Source organism: Acipenser ruthenus, chromosome 6 (assembly GCF_902713425.1).
Source record: "Acipenser ruthenus chromosome 6, fAciRut3.2 maternal haplotype, whole genome shotgun sequence".
In the NCBI taxonomy this organism is placed as follows: domain Eukaryota; kingdom Metazoa; phylum Chordata; class Actinopteri; order Acipenseriformes; family Acipenseridae; genus Acipenser; species Acipenser ruthenus.
This window is the reverse complement of record NC_081194.1, coordinates 66,454,701-66,475,171: the sequence shown is the minus strand read 5'-3', so window position 1 is coordinate 66,475,171 and position 20,471 is coordinate 66,454,701. Positions and strand designations below refer to the sequence as shown.

The 20,471-nt window shown below is 41.0% G+C and overlaps 1 protein-coding gene across 2 annotated transcripts; it reads right to left on the bottom strand.

The window, feature by feature from the left end:
• Positions 1-49: 49 nt before the first annotated feature.
• On the bottom strand, positions 50-8,698 carry LOC117410483 (opsin-5). Of its 2 annotated transcripts, none has more exons than XM_059025705.1 (5): positions 8,542-8,698; positions 6,062-6,355; positions 4,962-5,287; positions 3,409-3,678; positions 50-652 (listed from the first exon to the last, which is right to left on the bottom strand). In XM_059025705.1, exons 1-5 carry the CDS (start codon positions 8,612-8,614, stop codon positions 533-535), a joined length of 1,083 nt encoding a protein of 360 aa, XP_058881688.1. In that variant the 5' UTR covers positions 8,615-8,698; the 3' UTR covers positions 50-532. The 2 variants fall into 2 exon arrangements, 1 of the variants encoding a protein (XP_058881688.1); XR_009328940.1 differs by having other exon boundaries at positions 580-652; positions 1,268-3,678.
• Positions 8,699-20,471: the final 11,773 nt, after the last annotated feature.

Below are 20,471 nucleotides of genomic sequence, written 5' to 3'. Positions count from 1 at the left end.
GCAGGTGTAGTAATCCAACAAGAAAAGACAGACAACAAAGTACGGGTGAAATTGTTTGTTTTATTTGTAATCCAAATGGTCTGATGACCCAACAGTAAATAACAGGAGGACTGACAGTACACAGTGATGTGTATGGCGCTGGGAATAATTATGGGTTGCAGTCCCGTAAACAATAGTCCAGTACAAACACACACAAGATACAAACACTGTCACCAGTCCAAAGTGCGTGCTGTAGTGCTCTCTTTGAAGTACTATTTATCATTGATACAATGTGCAGGGTTGTCCGGGTTTAGTGCTGGCTGTGGGCGACAGCTCAGTATTGTGTTAATAAACAAACAGTACGTTTTAGACAACACAAGCAAAACACTCACAGTAATAATCACAGTATCGGTTTCAGTTTTATTACTTAACACATTTTTAAGTCTTCAATCTACAAGAATTATGTACAACAGTACATTTCACATCAAACCTAATGTTCCCTTTCAAGTATGACGTAACCATTACCTCATGGATATTAATCCTTTGATATCATCTAACCTGAATAGATATTCCAAAGCTGCACGTAGTGACTGTGACATAGTCGCACCCCGCCCCCAAGAGCATAAAAGAGACTGTTTACACTCAAAACTCCATCATTTTTCCTTTCACCGACCTGACAGAGAGAGAGAGAGAGAGAGAGAGAGAGAGAGAGCTATGAACAGATGAGTGACATAGTGTTATATCTGATTGTATTATTATTGTTTGCTTGTGTTTATCACTTATTACGAATTGTTGTTTTGACGTGTTTTAGTAAAAACTACTAACGCGGCTGCTTAAGATCTGCTTGCAGAGTTAGTGTGAAGACTGTTAGGGCTCTAGCAGTAGGCTTTCCTTGGGTTTTGATCTGTTGGTTAGCCAAAAAGCGTTATAGGTGGGCATCCCTATATCGCTCCCGTGGTAACTGTAGGTCCCAGACTTGCTACCGTTCCCGCTGGTACTTTTGTACAATGAACGAGGTTACCCTTCTGATACACTAGCAGTTGCTGGGCTCAGCTCTGCTTCAGGTCTGATTGCTTGCAGTCCTTCCCACAGTGTTTCTTTGCCGCTCTGGTCTCTGCTTGCAGTACCATTGCGAGGGCTGTCACGGTGACAGCAGTCTTAGGGCTGTGTTGTGTTAAGCCAGAAGCTATACAGGTGGGCATCCCTGCATATTACTTCTTAGGTAACGGTAGTGTACAGGCTTCCTCCAGTCTTAGGGCATTATAATGTTATTAGTACTATACCGTACCGTTTGCACCGTACTGTGTATACTGTGCATTCACGGTCCTCATCTTCTCCTTCCCCCTCCCCTCCTCTGGCTGCCTCGCCTAAGAAGAGGAGAAAAAAGAGCCATAGGTCTCATAGATCAGACAGCTCTGAGCAGCTGGATAAGCTCTGGGAGGCGGTCTCCCAACAGGGAAACATGTTAGCTGAGCTGTTGCACGAACGCACTGTTACACCTGCTCCTTTTGTGCCATTACAGTCACAAGGACTAGTACACGCAGAATGGCAGCAAGAGCATCTGCTGTCTATCACTGCATCTGATGAGGCAGTCGATCGGGAGTTCCCCTCTGAGGAAGGTGACTTGGATAGCGCAACACAAGTAGCGCAGTTGTCACTATCAGCAGAGCTTTTGCCACTGATTAAGAGGGCCACGCACGTTTTGAATGATCCATGGCCTGTAGGTGACAAGCGGAAACACTCAATTTTTGAGGATGGTCCTGCTCTCTCTTAACTGTCTCCTCTGGTACACCCGGATTTCCTCTTTGAGGCGCATTCATCCTGGCATCACCCGGCTACAGCGCCTGCTGATTCACGTTCCTTGGGAGCGCTTTACAGTCTGCATGAAGCAGATCAACTTGGCTTGGCTGATTTTACACCAGTAGATGCCGCTATCACATCATTGGTGCACGCCCCTAAGCTAGCGTTTTTAAGCAAGGACGCTATCTACTCAAATAAACAGTGCCGGGTTTCGGAGCTTATGCTTAAAAAGGCTTATTCAGCTGGTGCCTTTGCTGCGCGGCTGGGAAATTATAACAGCATCTTGGTGGCTTACCAGTACTGTTTATTAAAGTCTCTTTCACAGAGACGCATTGGTGTTGTCTCAAGAGGTGACAGCCTTGCTGCAGAAACGGGCTATTTGCACAGTTCATCCTCTTCACTTTACTCCAGGTACTTCCTGGTGTCCAAATGGGATGGTAGCCTCAGACCAATCCTCGATCTCAGACAGGTCGATCCATATCTGAGTTGATGGGGGTTCAAAATGTTAACCATGCAGCATCTGTTGCAGTCAATAAGGCCAGGCGATTGGTTCACTATGGTGGATTTAAAAGACGCCCATTTCCAGGTTTTCAACTCTGATACAGCTCCTGAAAGGTCAGCCATGGAGTCTGCCAAAACGCCGCAACCTACTCAGTCAAACACGGGGGACATTGGCATTCTGACCCATCGAGCCTACAGCTCTGGGTCTGGCCCCTGAGCGGCGCCATTTGAGCCTTCTGGGGCTGTCTAATAGAGTCATTAACACTCTACAGAATGCCAGAGCGCAATCCACACGTTCCCAGTATGGGTACAAATGGACCGTTTTTCAAATGTGGTGTCTGCCCAAGGGGTTAGACCCTACACGCTGTCCCATAGTAGTTACACTTCAATTTTTACAGGACCTATTTCATTAGGGGAAATCCCCCTCTACTTTTAAAGGTCTATTTGGCAGCCATTTCGGCTTGTCATATTAAGGTGATTCAGTCTCCCCAAGAGCTTATTTTCTGGCGCGGCAATTTTTAAACGGTCCTCGGCGGCTTCAGCCACCTCTGAAGGACATTGTCCTTAATGTGGTGCTGGAAGTGCTTATGAAGTCTCCATTTGAGCCCTTACATTCAGCAGACCTGAAATATGTATCAATGAAAGCAGCTTTCTTACTTGCTGTTACATTTGCGACGCGAGTGAGTGAGATGCAAGCCTTTTCGGTTGCAAAAGCCTGCTTAATTCTTGCAGTAGCCAAGGTGAAAGTCACACTTCGGCATTCCACATTAACCAGACGGTAGAGCTTGAGGCTTTTCATCCGCCTCCTTTCCAGTCTGATAGAGAGCGGCAGCTTCATACGCTTTGCCCGGTGCAGATGGCAAAATAGGCAATACTGTAGTTTCAGAAGCAGCATTTTAACTGCTACCTTTTAAGTTTGCACTGGTTCTAAAGTACCCTGTCCATGAATGGCCACTGTATGAAAGTTAATGCAATGTAGATTGATTGATAGATGTAGTGTAGAAGGTACAAGGTGCTTGATTCACAGCCCTAAGAGCAGCTTTGTCTAGATTTGATTATTGATGGTTGGAATCTTATTTACTGCAATGGCAGTGTGGTTTCTTGTTTTCTTTTATCATCACAAGTCACATTCACTGGGTTTTCTGCCATGTTGACTGTGTTGAGCAAATCATCCGGCTTTCCACAGAAGCAGGTTAGCAGTTTAATTTCTTTCCTGAACGATTTGCTGAAAATGTAGTAGATGAACGGGTTGTATGCTGTGGCGGACTTTGCAAACAAACAGGGCAGCAGGCTCACTAGAGGTGGTATTGAGTCACTGGACCTGAACATTGACCAGAGGCTGACTGCAGCATAGGGAGCCCAACAGCCGATGAAGCCAACACTGACGAGAACCGCTATCTAAAAGACAATAGACAAGACAGAATTAAGTCACAGCCCAAACTCATCTCTTTAATGAGTGAATGAGATGGAGTAAAATCATATTCAACAGAATGCCACCACCATCACTGCATTTTTTTTCTCAGGATCAGTTATCCAACGCAAGGAGTTAACAGAAATGTGTAGATGCATACGCCAAAAATGTATTACGCATACAGTAATTATTAAAAACGGACATTGTGAAAATGTGACTTTCAACTTGCACTGTAGGTTTAGCTGCCATTAAATTGTACAGTTTATGCAAAATATTCACAACACAAGCAGTGTGATTTTACAATCTCAGGCCCGATTTTTGTTTACATACATATAAAAGGTAAGTAAATTTATCATAAAATACAAAGTACTTAATGGGAATTTCCAACACACCATTATTTGAAGTACATGTTCTGTATGTTCATTTAGGATGTCATAGGATGCAAATAATTGTTTTCTGAAATGTAAATGTAAACATTGTGCCATGGCACAGCATTTTATTTATTGTGACAGTGAAAACAAGGTTAATACAAACATGATAACTTGTCCCTGAGATAAATTATTCAGATGTCAACTGAAACATATTTCTGCTATTACTTTTTTTTTACTCTTGGGAAGATATTTTCTAATTATTAAATGCAACCTATATTTCAAACATGGTATTCACGCAAACCTTCCATTGACCTTCTTTAAAAAGGTTCTAGGTGCTCCAGAGTGGCGCATCCAGTAAATGCACTCGCGTAGAGTGCAGGATGCGCCCTGTAGTCTGGACATTGCCGGTTCGAGTCCAGGGTATTCCTTTGTTGACCGAGGACGGGAGCTCCCAGAGGGCGGCACTCAATTGGCCGAGCACCACCCGGTGGGGGGGGGGGGGGGGATAGGTCGGCAAGGGTGTCCTCGGCTCACTGCACACCAGCGACCCCTGTGGTCTGGCCGGGTGCCTGTGCGCTTGCCTGTAAACTGCCCAGGGCTGCGTTGTCCTCCGACACTGTAGCTCCGGGTGGCACATGCTTCAGAGGACAGCGTGTGTTCGTCTTCGCCCCTCCCCAGTAAGCGCAGGGGTGGTAGCGATGGGCTGAGTCTAAAAATAATTGGACATTACTAAATTGGGAAGAAAACAATAAAATTAATTGGCAACCAAAAAAAAAAAGGTTCTGTGCAGCATTATCTAATCAGTGAATTGTCTTATGCACGTTCTCACAAACAAGCATGCGTGCACACCCCCAGAAAATATACATTTTACTCATAGTTACCAATACTTAAATACATACACCGGTCAGCCTCCATTCTACTTTCATTGCACTGGGCATTTGGTTGCTGTTCCCCATTGACTTGTATGCTTTATGGATTTTCCATGCTATTCCAAAGTAGCATATGATGATGGTCAGAGCTGGTACTACTGTGCAGAGTGTGAAAATACAGACAATAAATGTTGATCCGTTGACTTTAAATTCACCCCAGGCGATAGTACAAGATATCCCAAATGGTTCAGGACCATACTTTCCCCAGCCAAGTAACGGAAAGACTGCCCACATCAAAGCATAGAGCCAGGTGAAAAGAATCATAATAGACACGTTCTTCTTGCTGATCTTCTCACCTTAAATAAGACAAACATCTCATTAACATAACAAAATACTGAGTATGATAATACAACTGTTGCAAATCCATGATTCATCTCAGGGTAGGGGGAAGTGGGTACTGCACACCAGAATATGTTTTAACATTATGTACTAGATACATTATGCTTGCTGTTTTTATTAATATAACTGTAGCACTAAAAAGACTAGAAGTCTTTGTCAGTGTTTTTAGTGTTATTGTAGTATTGTAATGTTTAAGGGTTGGTACACACAAACTTCAAAATAAAAAAAGGACAAGAAGGGCCAATAGGTGTTCACAGTCCAGCCGTGGAGCGTTTAATGATGGCAAAGGTCTAGATCCTTATCCTCAGGGACTGGGGCTGCTACAGTATTTGTGATTTTATAATGAACTAATACGACTTGTTTTACGTAATTTATTTGTTTTACTTTTTTTTTTTTTTTTTTGCAAATTCACAATATTCCAAATTCTTACTTTTAATTTTACACACACCTGCGTCTCTCACATCCCACACTGGGGATTCAGTCACCTGTGAAGGGGATATAGTGGAGACGGTCGTACATACAGTATGTATGTACAAACAATAAACATATAAAACTAAACAAACAAAAAAGTATTTGTCAAGGTCACAAAATACATTGGGAAAGACGTATCTCTATTAATATTCTATCATTTCAAAGCCTCTGCTCTTTGAAGCTACTGTATTTTGCTGTCAAACCATTTACTCTTTAAGGATCAAAGGCAACATCATAATTTATCAGATATGTGAACTCACCAGGAACTTGCAAATTCGTTGTGACTATAAATCGAGTTATAGCCATCATAGTTAAAGTTAGTATGCTGGCAACTCCAAAGAAGAATCCCATTAATCCATAATAAATACAGGAGCCATCTCCTCCCAGCCAGCGATGGTTCCAGGCAGAGGCTATGGAGAGTGGATACATGCTGATTGTCATGCCAAGATCAGTCACAGCTAAATTCACGCTCAGCAGCTCTGGTGGCTTGAGGCGGGAGGATCTCTTTAAAGCAGTGACAAGGACGGCTACATTTCCCAGGACAGACAGGACAGCTGGAAAACAGCAGGGATTAAACAGAGTAAACAACAAGCCAAGTTTAGCAAAAAGTAGGAAATATGCCCTATGATGTAATGGTCAAAATGGTGATTCATTCAAACTATTGTTAGTTCTACACGCACATGCCTTCATCAGTGTAGTGAATAAAAAATAAAATAAAAGTGTATCTGACAGGATTGGATCGTTCCCGGCTTGCCATTCCTAGGCCTAGGGACAGATAATGTGCGTCTAGAGCAACCCACAGCTAAGCTGCATCAAGCTTGGGCAGGGATGTATGTCGGCAGACATACAGAATAATAATGACTACATGCTTGAGTGAATAATTTTGTTTACAGTTTCTTGACCCAAAAGATGTATTACTGTAGGCTTTAAACATCATAGTAATAGATATTTAATGGGTATTCATGCGGGTCTGACGTTTCATTGAAAAGGATCACATAAAGAGAATATTGTATTAGTTCTGGATGAATAATACTCTTGTACAAAACTTACTGGCCTGTAGAGTCCTTAGATTGAGGAGCTATTGAATCATCTGCTTAAATCGAATGTGACATAATTCACATGATTTTCATTAGTTTTGTCACTTCTGAACATTTCAGATATGTTTGACACAGCAGGTAGAAAACGGAAGAAATTAAACGACAGCGAGGAGGAATTCACTTGTGGAAGAAACTATTAATATTACTTATGCCCAGGTAACATATACATGTACGCTCGAAAGGAAAGGTACCATAGATTTGAAAACAAGATTTAGGGTCATGTGTAGGGCTGTGCTGTGAGTTTTTGGATTTCAATTTGACCCTATTTCGATTTTAGATTCTTGAATTTTTTTTTTTAATTCTGGTTTTCTTTGTTGTGTGTTTGTGTTGGACTTGGTCAAGACCTTATCCTCTGCCCCCAAATAAAAGAACCTGTTGCTAACAGCCTAAAATCTTTAACTTAATCTGAAGGTAGTGCCTTCAGTGGTGTAGACGGCTACCATAAATTATATTGTAGCGTGCATGGGGGAAGGCAGCAGTAGGGCTAGTAGGTGACGTAATCACACACAGAGACATAAGCCCGATATACGCTCCTTGCAACGGAGCCGGCTCTTTTGTACAGCGGTATCGGCGCTATGCTTCAGTGCGAGAGGACCCGGGTTTGCGCCCGCCCTCCGCCTGTGTGTGGATTTCCTCGCTCTGTGTGATGCGCCTGCCTGCGGGAACCGAATACGCTACAATATTTTAAACCCAGCCTAGCCCTCGCTACATTAGTTCGGCAATAAAAAGGTTATTTTCGTGCATGAAAAGGGTCAAAACATAACTGCATACACCTATGGGATGAGAGATTGATCGACCTTTTGGTTATTAAAGCAAAAACATAAAGGCTGGTGTTGACAAATTTTCCAAGATGAAAGCAAGGACGCTACCCCTTTCATTTTAGTTTATTCGCGATTATCTGTGTAAACATGTTATTTAAAACCTTGCTACATGTTTCTACTTTCGATATTCACATGAATATGATGCTTTTATATAGCAGTTTATATTCATTGGTTTATATTTGAAACAAAGTGTCATTCTTTGTGGAAAGCAGGCATAAAACGAGGTGGTATCCAATCTGGTAAGATATATTTGGATGGACGCTCTAATAGGAGATAAAGAGTTAGACTGCATTCTTACCCCTGGCTCTTTTTGTAAAGCCCATGCAATACATTACATGTTATTATTTTTTCCAATGATGTTAAATAAGAGTACTACTAGACTACTAAACGAAGGTTTTTTTTTTATTATTTTTATTTTTTAAATATGTTGTATGCTACTTGTTTAATGTAGCGGTAGTTACAGTATGTAACTGATATTTTTGAAAATGTAATGTAACCGGGATATCGGAAGCTGGCAGCAGAGCAGTTAGGTTATAGTTAAAGCATCTAACCACACAAAAGTTTCAGTGAAAACGACAGCCGTAACCTTACACACTTTATTACTATAAAACGAGACTTGGTGGAACAGCATTTTCGAGTTTGGTGCAGTGATGTAAATTTCGACAAAGCGCACCACGCTGTCTTGTTTTAAAGTACTGCCTCCTTCCTTTTTCTCATTCATGATACTTAGAACAGAGAATGTTCAATGCACAACTCCCCCCCCCCCCCCCCCCCCCCCCCCAAACAAAGGCAAAACGTAATAAACACAAGGTTTTCCCTTACCAATAACTAGCAGATATGCACCAGCTCCATAATCTTCAGCAGGTGACAGTTTGGATAAATAGCGGTCTTCCATTTGCGGAACTATTTTATGATATCATAAACATCTCTCAAACATCCTCCGTCGTGTAGGCTGCGATTTGACTTTCTTCCAAGAGTGCTCGCCTGTCTTAGAATTTATAAGACGCCTTCTGGGATTCTAAAAGTGTTGGTATTCCTTATGTTCGCTCCTCCTCTCCACCACAATGAATATATGTGGGCAGTCTCTTGCTATGATTTGATTTTCCCCCTTCTTTTTTAACGTCATATCATAGATGAGCAAAGCAGGTCTGTGGGTGGTAAAATGTAGTTACATCTTTTGCTCAATTTTGATGTTGGACTGTATTATATTTAATGTTTACATTTGACACCCTAATGCAGGTGTTGTTATGCAGCCTAGTTATTTATTTAAACTGTGAACTAACAAACTGGAAAGCTTTTAGGAAAGAAAAGCATAGAAAAAAATGAATCAAAATGATGTCATGATAGTACAGCTCAGAAACTAACACCAACTCATTCTTGGATTTTCTGGGATTAATGGGATTGTTTAATTAACTAAAAAAAAAATCAAAAACAAACCACAGAGAGCAATTCAGTTTGTTTGAATATGGTATATGATGGTTATATATAAACATAAAGGTTAACTTATAAACACAATAGGTAATTAATAAGCAAGATGGCTAATTTATAATTACGATGGTTCCTTTACAAACAAGATGTTTTATTCCTTATTTTTGGTATGGTTGAGGCTTTAAATAGCACTGTGAATGACAGCCTTGAAGTCCTTTTGCTGCACCTCAGAGTAAAGCTGTGTTCAGACTAGGCTGAAAAAAATAACGAGACTGATTAGGTCAGAGACCAGTTCAACTCAGACCTGCTGGGTAGACAGAACAGTTTTCATGAGAGTACAGTCTAATTAGACAAACCGATTCTATAATGGTTTGCCTTTTCAAAAACACTGTGTCTACCTTTTTGAGCAAAGACGATTTACACATTCTCACATGAGTTGAATGCAAGGAGGAAGTCTGTTCAGTGCAGGTCCAAAATGAGAAAAAGGACAATAATTCATTATAGGAGCAACAGAATGCAGAACCGCCCAGAATTATTGCTAACGTCATTAATTAGTAAGAGAAATGTATTTTTTTTTTTTTTTAAATGCAAACTATTTAAGTGTTATATAGAAAAAGGCTTGTAACCAGGAGATCCCTGGTTCAAATCCTGGCTCACTAACTCACTGTGTGACCTTGAGCAAGTCACTTAACCTCCTGCTCTGTCTTTGTAAATCATTGCGCTGAAATAACACTAATGTGTTTTGGGTAGGCTACACATTACATTATGTAAATATATAGGCCTAAATCTGTACAGTAGGCCTATGCAGTACACAGTACAGTAGTAAAATCAAATGAATCCCTATTGCACTTTCTTTTTAGTTTAGTCTGTAGGCTACCGGTAACACAAAATATATCATGCAGCTGCATTGTAGACATTGGTGTACAATGCAAATAAAAGAGTATTTTAAATTTAAACTAAATGATTTTAGCGTTTATTTATTTATTTTTTAATAAACGATTAACACAAAATAGATCATGGTCCTATACAGAGGCTCAGAATGAGCTGGAGGGGTTAGTTCTATTGCTCTTAGCACGTTGGGGAAACAAGAAATGTCATAGAAATTTGTTTTCAAGACTTGTAACTACACCCTGACTTTAGTGAAAATTAGGTATTGGGGTGTTCTCCTCAAAAATGCATTGAGCACAACTGGCAACACACGAGAAAAAGCAGACTGGGAAATGCCAGTAACAATTGTAACTGTTTAAAACATGCTTTCAAAAGTTCTTAACAAATAGATGCAGTTGTAAGTGTCGCAATTGCCGGCAGCTCTAGTACATCTCATTATAATATTTGAGAGCCCTCATTTGCAATTTACATCCCATTTTTGCTGATTTATGCAGGAACACCCATAATTACATATTCATCTAAGGTTGAACCGCAAAGAAAAACTGCTGCTGCAAAGCATTCCCTAAAAAGTCGCTAACAGCATTGCGCTTGTTCAGTACATTTCACACTAGATGTTTCCAATGACTGTGGTTGAGTGTTTGTGCTCAAATAGATTTTATATATATATATATATATATATATATATATATATATATATATATATATATATATATAATTTATACAAGAAGATTCCAGCTGAGTGCTTTCTTTTTACACTCTTTCTTCTTGCCCTGCACTTGATGCACTGTTGATCACACCACTTTGCTGGTTTATCCAGTGGTTCAAAACATATTAATGACGCCTCCCCTTATAAACTTTACCATAGTAAAGTATAATAAAGCATGGTAAAGAGTAGGTAAGCATTGGTAGGGTAAAGCAGATTAAAAACATGGCAAATGCAAAGTATAACCATGGAAAAAACTGGTAAAACTGAAATAAATAAATAAATAAATACCATGGTAAACTTTTATAAAGGTGCTTCTGGAGTATTCACGTATCCTGTGGCATTTACACGTAACCCAAACCTTAAATCATGATTATTTAGTCCTCAAAAGTCACCATCTGATTAAAAAATTGGTATTTGTTCTCCACGATTGAAATATTATTTTTTGCACAAAAGTGTGAATTTTACTGGAGCATTTAGTACTGCATGAATCAACCACCTGCAGCTATACTATACTGAATAGAAAGCAACTGGAAGGGAACTGGAGCAGAGAGTGACCCCATTTTACTACCCAGTAAAAACATCACAGGTTACCATGCAAATCTATTTTTTTATGAAAGCATGCCCACCTGTATATGTACAGCCAATAAGTGGTGGGCTTCGAAGCTTCATGACCTACAGTGCAATAGAAAGGCATAAACTTGCCAGCCTGGGCAAACCTTAGTTGACAAAAATCACCCTCATGGCCACTTTGGAGGAATACTGTTCTAATCAGCTTCTATGAAGACATGTCTCCACAAATCACTATGACATTTCATTATTAGCAGCTAGAGGAGGTAAGCAGATAGTCATAGAGACAGAAAACACACACCCCCTCAAGCATAAAGATGCCATTGATGCTCCTGCTCTTGCTTCCTAAGGAAACGTTTCACAGGAATTTAGATGCACCATTTCATTTTCTACAGTGCGTGGGTCCCTGGGGAGAGCAAGCATGCATTCACACAGAAGTAATTTAGCTCACATAACATACTTGAATGCTGCTCTGTATAACAGTAAGTGCAAGATGAGATGAAAGTTTTAAAGATCTCATATCAATACCAAGTTAAAAAGACAAAAAAATAGCGCTTACTGGAATCATAGAGGCGCATGAAAAGATTGATTTTAAAAGTGGTTGACAAATCATTCTTCTTATGTCATTTCTTGCTCAGTTTTAAAAATTATTTTGCAGATTTTTCAGGGAAAATTAGAGCTGTTGGTATGAAATTTTCTAATTTAAATCAAAACATATTTTCAGTCAGTTCAGCTTACATTATATAAATAACGAAACTAAACTGATGTGGGACAATTTTAAAACAAAATACTACATTGACGTGAGCAGAGACCTATTAACAGAAGTGCATAAAAACACAAAAACTGAAGATGTACTGTTTTATACCCTGCTTCCAAACACAGTTCTCTGTTGTGTGGTGGTAGAATAGCGCTGACGGCAGGAACAGCAGACACGGAAGGTTACAGTTTAAGTACTTTGACTCACACTTTTATTTAAATGAAACAAAAAGAACCAAAATATTTAAACAAATAACCAAAAAATACATTTCAAAACACAAACCAGCACCAAAGCTGTACCAGCAGGAGCACAGCCACTGTACAAACCCTGGTACTGCTCTCCATCCTTTCTCTAAACTAACCCACTGAGCTGTCGCCCAGCTTCTCTTATACAGGTGGTCATTCTCAAATTGGCCAATGGTCAAATTCACAAATACACAAATTTAATTTACCACAAAACACCACTCACGTCAATCTTCTAAATGGGTTTTAATGTAATTTTAAAAAACATATTATTATTATTATTTTTATTATTAATAAATGTACTGACTGAAAGTTAGGGTAGTACTGTGAAACAGGTGTGGGTGCACCAATTAGCTAAGTAGCTCATATTAGCACTGTGTACCTCTTTATAAACCCACTGAGCAGAACGGAACACCAAACTCAACTACTGACTGTTAGGGTGTTAGTATTGGGTTTAGAACAGCTTTGGGATGAAGACAGAAGTTACTGGTTAGGGCTGCCTTGGATTTAATGATGCTGTGTTGTCTTAGATTTGGGTAATTGTTTTATCTTCTATCTTGTTTAGAAACTTCAGTTTTACGGTGTCTGTTTATCACTTTTGTTTCTTTGTTTCAATGCAAAGGAACAAAAGTGATAAACAGACACTGTAAAACTGAACTATGGATGCAGAACTCCCCTATAGATATGATAATGGTAGCTTTAGCAGAAACAACTTTTTAATGCTAGTTTCCTAACTTGTTGGTTGTGTTTTTAAAGTATCGCTCTCTTCTGCAGGCTCGGTGAGGACACCATGTCAAGGGAGTGTTATGATGACGATTATGTTGAATGGAAACGGATGTAGCCAGCCATGACATCCCCGCCCCCCCCCCCCCCCACACACAGTTTTTATAACGGAAGAAAAAGGATACTCATGAATATGCATTTCACTTTTATTATTGTGATTGGCCAACTGCGTAGTTCCTTGTAAATTGCAGCCCTATGAAATCGACACAACCCTCAACTTAACTGCCAGTGTCAATCATGCACTGTCTGAAATGAACCTTGAAATATCCCATTTACCTCAAATGCAAAAGTCATATGCTTCTAAATACACCAGAACGTTAGGTTATGGATGTAACCCTGATTTTCTGAAAGAGAAAACAACCACCAACAATACTTTTGGGAAATGCCTGCCACTGGTAGGTATTCGCTAAGCATTTTATATTAGAGCTGCTGATAGGCCCCTCTCGGTGACCGATGCAACCTTGCAGGTTGGTGGTCGTCTTTCAGGGAACCAGGGTTACATCCATAACCTTTCAATTTGAAGACAACCACCAACAATACTTTTGGGAAAGTATACCAAAGCCAGTGCAACCTCAAGGACCCTTGTGTCTATTGAAGGTATAGAGGGGTCTACCACATTAAGTCGGTAGAACTTGGTGAAAGTATGTGGGGTAGCCAAGCTAGCTGCAGTACATATGTCTCCTCTAAAGAGGGGCCATGATGTAGCCACTCCTCTTGTAAAATGTGCAGCCATCGGCCCAGGTGGGGGTAGGCCGGCATTTGTATATGCAGTTGAAACTGTGTCCACAATCCAGTGAGACAGCTGCTGTTTTGAGAGGGCTTTACCCAGGGTCCTTGGTCAGGGCTCTGGACTCTTGACCGAGGGTCGTGGGTTCAATCCCAGGTAGGGGACACTGCTGCTGTACCCTTGAGCAAGGTACTTTACCTAGATTGCTCCAGTAAAAACCCAGCTGTATAAATTGGTAATTGTATGTAAAAATAATGTAATTGTATGTAAAAATAATGTGATATCTTGTAACAATTGTAAGTTGCCCTGGATAAGAGCGTTTGCTAAGAAATAAATAATAATAATTTTTTAGTGTTTAAAGTTAAATTTCAGTTTTCGTTTGCTTGTTTAGCTACAAAAAGCCACAAGTAAACCTCATGTTATTACTTTTTGAAAATGTGTCGATGGCCACTGCTTACTGTGAAGAAATGTCAATGGCAAGGAATGAAAAAAAATAAAAATAATAAAAATAAATGTGGTGTCAACTTTATATGTACTATTTATTTCAGGAGTAAACCAAACAATGTTTAACTTGAACTGCTATTTGCCATCCATTGTTTTGTAGTTAATTCACTGGGGTAAAGTAAAGCCTACACAATGTATTCTTTACTCCTGGGACATTTTTCTACTTTAACGTGTTACGTATTGTAACGTCTTGCTGTAAAATAAAGACACACACACACACCCTGCCCCTGCTGTCTCTGCCTGCGTTCTGAGCAAAATAATGGTTTTTATTACTTTTTGAAAACGAACAAATATCTGAATGAACATTTAAATTATGAGTGACTAGCCGAACATGAAAATCCTGTGTTCGTCCCAGCACTAAGAAAAATATACTCTTGCATGCATCCTTTTCAGACTTTTTAGATGCCCAAGTACTGGTGATGTCAACACAGAAAATAAGAATGCATTCCCCTGTTTATTTCAGGAGATTTAGACAAACACCCCAATATTTAGTAGAACATCATTGAACAGATTTGGGAATACAATGGACAATGAAATGCATAGAAATGACAGCAGTGTGCTGATACAATAGTTGGCATCTTGCTCCTAAGGCTTAGTGAGCCAGTGATTTTCAACCCCGGTCCTCAGGGACCCCTGTGTCTTCTGGTTTTTATTCCATTTGATCTCTCAAAAGGGAAAAGGTTAGGAGGACAGTAAAAAATAAAAACTCTTCAAAGGGAATGACAAATTAAGCACTTTAAACGGTTGAACCATGACTGCAGATGTCAATTATACAATCACATTTCCATTTCATAAGAGAGTGTGGGTATGCGCCTCCATAATCAGCCTCATCTACACTTTAGAACCCTATTGTCTCTGACAGTTCCAGGGATTTTATCTAAATTCGGTAGACTCTTGTTTGAATTGGCTGCGGCAGATAGCTGGACTGTTTTACAGAGGGATTTGAAATTGATCAGTCTGGTTTCTGTTAACCTTTTTAGTCATAAACTGGATTTCCTACTGGCTGATACTTGTAATTGTTAAATCTGCAGAATCCAAATAATTTTTTTAAGTTTTATCTTGCAGGGTATGGACTGGCATTGTTATCCAATAATGTTTCCTTGTCATACCAAGACACAGTTGACATTCAAAACATATATATGTGTGGTAAGGATAGCGTCACAGCTTAGGCTGGTGAATGTCAGGAAGCGAGACTCAGAGACAGAACTTGCAAGTTAATGTGCACTTCAATAACAAACTAAGCAACAATAAACAAAAGACAGGAACAAACAAACCGAGGCACAGTGGCCAAAACGAAAGGTTTGAATAAAACCGAATACTAAGACTTCCCCAGTAACTTTGGCATTTTAGCCTTTACTCAAGTCTCCTTAAACACAGTCTAGCACAGCACAGCACAGCACACCACACCAACCACGAACACAAATACTAACCTACACCTCTACCACCAATATTAATTCTAAAGCTAATTCCAAACTAACACCAGTGATCACCCTTTTTATACACCTGTGGCTCAATTTTCGGCTCCAGCCACATTCCCACGTGTTTTTGCAGGAAGGAATTTAACCCCCTCCCTTCCAACCCAATATTCCCCACACCTGTCCACCGAAAGGGCTTCCACCCTGCCACACAATGCCACAATACGGTAAAGATATGAGAAGAGAAGGGAATACCATTGTTATTACAGATTGTGTTAGTGTTATTTTGCACCATGTTGCACTTTTATCTCTCTGTGTTTTATTTGTTTAGGTATACAGAGTGGTAATAAAATAGAGCTCCAAAAAATTGAGTAAAGGTGCTGGAATAAATAAAACAATTGAAGTGGGTGTTGAGTTTATGTGGTGTGAATTCCAGTTAAAAAAATATATTTCACAACAGATTGATAAACAAATTGAACTTGCAATTTGAACTTTCAATGTCCCTCTGAAATTGATGCACATGCTTAGTGGTTTTGACAGGAAAATGTGTGTCAGGACCACACAGCCAGCAGCGTCGGTTAGCATATTCGATTCAACACATCAAACAGCTACATCTAATTTGGAGTCTTTTCCCTTATTGCTCTTAGTACCCGCTGTCTCCAAGGATGCTGGTAGAGTTAATTGGGTTGGAATGTTGTCATTACAGCAAATGGGTTCAGTGGGCTTTGTCAAGTTTTCACACTTTGTCTTTAGGGAGCATACCACTGTCTTTTAAGGTTGAACAACTGAGCATAAAGGTAGCTCAGGGCTGCCTCTTCCCACATGTGACACTGTAGCTACAGTACTTTGGCATTAGTGTTGGAATAAAAAGGCCCCTGTGTGCTAAACAGGTACATTTAAAGCACCTCTTTTTGTGAGAGAAATGACAACAGTGTATTGATACAATAGTTGGCATCTTGCCCCTAAGGCTTAGTGAGCCAGTGATTTTCAACCCCGGTCCTCAGGGACCCCTGTGTCTTCTGGTTTTTATTCCAATTGATCTCTCAAAAGGGAAAAAGTTAGGGGGGCAGTAAAAAATAAAAACAATGAAAATGTAATTTGAAGCTACTCACAGTTTAAAAACAGAGAGTTTTATCAAGTGCAGTGTGCTTCCAAATGTGGTGTTCTTCCTAAAGCAAGAGACACTTTTAATGGAGAGGGAATGATACACAGCCAGTTTGTAAATGGTGAAAGAATTTTTATTGTAGCCAAACACATTGCTTATACTGCAGTTGTTTTGAAGGAAAATACAATTAACTGATGACCTAAGTCGATGTGAGCAAATACAAATACTTTCTGGTGCACATCACTATGCGTTATTGACTACTCTTCAAAGGGAATGACAAATTAAGCACTTTAAACGGTTGAACCATGACTGCAGATGTCAATTATACAATCACATTTCCATTTCATAAGAGAGTGTGGGTATGCGCCTCCATAATCAGCCTCATCTGCACTTTAGAACCCTGTAGTATTTTGTACTTAATCATATCCTGATGTAACTATCACTATTTAATCATATCCTGATGTAACTTTCACTATTATCTGCTGTATTATTGAATTGTGGTTTGTCACACTTGAGAATTATTGTATTTCTTGTTCTTATTGTATGACTTATATTGTAACACTTGAATGTATTTGTATTTGCTTGCGATTGTAAGTCGCCCTGGATAAGGGCGTCTGCTAAGAAATAAATAATACTAATAATAATAATATTGTCTCTGACAGTTCCAGGGATTTTATCTAAATTCGGTAGACTCTTGTTTGAATTGGCTGCAGCAGATAGCTGGACTGTTTTACAGAGGGATTTGAAATTGATCAGTCTGGTTTCTGTTAACCTTTTTAGTCATAAACTGGATTTGCTACTGGCTGATACTTGTAATTGTTAAATCTGCAGAATCCAAAGAATTTTTTAAGTTTTATCTTGCAGGGTATGGATTGGCATTGTTATCCAATAATGTTTCCTTGTCATACCAAGACACAGTTGATATTCAAAACATATATATGTGTGGTAAGGATAGCGTCACAGCTTAGGCTGGTGAATGTCAGGAAGCGAGACTCAGAGACAGAACTTGCAAGTTAATGTGCACTTCAATAACAAACTAAGCAACAATAAACAAAAGACAGGAACAAACAAACCGAGGCACAGTGGCCAAAACGAAAGGTTTGAATAAAACCGAATACTAAGACTTCCCCAGTCACTTTGGCATTTTAGCCTTTACTCAAGTCTCCTTAAACACAGTCTAGCACAGCACAGCACAGCACACCAACCACGAACACAAATACTAACCTACACCTCTACCACCAATATTAATTCTAAAGCTAATTCCAAACTAACACCAGTGATCACCCTTTTTATACACCTGTGGCTCAATTTTTGGCTCCAGCCACATTCCCACCGGTTTTTGCAGGAAGGAATTTAACCCCCTCCCATCCAATCCAATATTCCCCACACCTGTCCACTGAAAGGGCTTCCACCCTGCCACACAATGCCACAATACGGTAAAGATATGAGAAGAGAAGGGAATACCATTGTTAGTACAGATTGTGTTAGTGTTATTTTGCACCATGTTGCACTTTTATCTCTCTGTGTTTTATTTGTTTAGGTGTACAGAGTGGTAATAAAATAGAGCTCCAAAAAATTGAGTAAAGGTGCTGGAATAAATAAAACAATTGAAGTGGGTGTTGAGTTTATGTGGTGTGAATTCCAGTTAAAAAAATATATTTCACAACAGATTGATAAACAAATTGAACTTGCAATTTGAACTTTCAATGTCCCTCTGAAATTGATGCACATGCTTAGTGGTTTTGACAGGAAAATGTGTGTCAGGACCACACAGCCAGCAGCGTCTGTTAGCATATTCGAGTCAACACATCAAACAGCTACATCTAATTTGGAGTCTTTTCCCTTATTGCTCTTAGTACCCGCTGTCTCCAAGGATGCTGGTAGAGTTAATTGGGTTGGAATGTTGTCATTACAGCAAATGGGTTCAGTGGGCTTTGTCAAGTTTTCACACTTTGTCTTTAGGGAGCATACCACTCTCTTTTGATGTTGAACAACTGAGCATAGGGTAGCTCAGGGCTGCCTCTTCCCACATGTGACACTATAGCTACAGTAATTTGGCATTAGTGATGGAATAAAAAGGCTCCTGTGTGCTAAACGGGTACATTTAAAGCATCTCTTTTTGTGGGAGATATTTTGAATGAGGTCAAACGAAAGGACTAGCATCCGCTACTCCACATCAACTAGTCCCTGGACCTGGTGGCTAGTTCATCGTGGTTCATCTCGCTGGATCTGAGAAACGGATACTGGCAGGTGGTACTCACCCCCGAGGCACGGCCAAAGACAGCCACCTTGACCAGCCGGTGCCTGTGGCAGTTTAAGGTAATGCCGTTCGGGCACCAGCAACTTTCAAGCGGCTAATGGAGAGGGCCCTGAAAGGCATTATCCAGCAGAACTGCTTGGTCTACTTTGATGACCTCCTGATCCTTGGCCCCAGTTTTGAAGATGCCCTAGCCTCCCTCCGACAAGTGCTGCAGTGACTGGAAGCGGCAGGACAAATTGCATCCTGACAAGTGCTGTTTGTTGAGAAGGTTTACCTTCCTGGGTCATCGCATTGATAGTGAGGGGATCAGTACGGAGGCGGCAAAGATCGGTGTGGTCCGGGACTGGCCAGTTCCCACCAATCAATAGCAGCTGAGGGGATTCCTGGAGCTGACATCTTACTACCGCCGATTTTTGGCCCACGTCGCGACGATAGCTGCCCAACTATACCGGCTCTATACCGTGCCCTGATACAGTCTGCAGTACTCGCCCCACCTGATCCCAACATCCAGTTCCTGCTTGACACCGACACCAGCAACGAAGGGATCTGGGCAGTCCTCTCCCAGCTGGGTCCCGATGGGGAGAAGGTGGTCTCCTACTCCAGCAGGTCCCTAAACAAGGCAGAATGGTGGTACTGTGTCACCCGTCAAGAACTGCTCGTGGTGGTACGGCGGTATGCCATTTCCGCCACAACATCTGCAGGCTACCCTTCACACCACCCTGCAGTGGTTATTGACATTCCGGGAACAAGAGGGACAGATCGGCAGGTGGATCGAGCTGCTGCAGTCCTTCGACTTCACCGCAGAGCACCATGCCGGGAAGTGTCTCACAAGCGCAGATGCCCTGTTACGTCGCCCCTGTGCCAAGGAGGACTGCAGGTACTGCCTGAAGCGGGAGATCAGGGAACAGGGACTGACAGCGGCGGTGCAGGAGGGGGACAAAGACCAGGAGGAAGAGTTTGAGCTGGTGCCCGATGCGGAGGAGTAGCAGCAGCACCATGACCAAGACCTGGACCTGCAACCTGTCCTCCACGACACTGTACTCAAGCGGCAGTGGCAGGAGCTGGTGGGCCGGGAGGTCTGTTGGCAGGTGGTGGTCCCCAGTACGTTGCAGCTAACAGTCCTCCAAGACCACCATGGCGCCCCCGGTACAGGGCACTTTGGGGTCACCAGAACACTTCGGTGGCTCCAGCAGGGCTTCCACTGGGCATGCTGCCGCCGTGATATGGAGAACTACTGTCGGTGCTGTGATGACTGCACGGCCCGGAAAGGACCCTCGGATTGGTCACATGCCCTCCTCCAGCAGTATCCCGTCTGCAGCCCCATGGAAAGGGTGGGGGTCGATGTCCTGGGCCCCTTCCCTTGCTCTGAT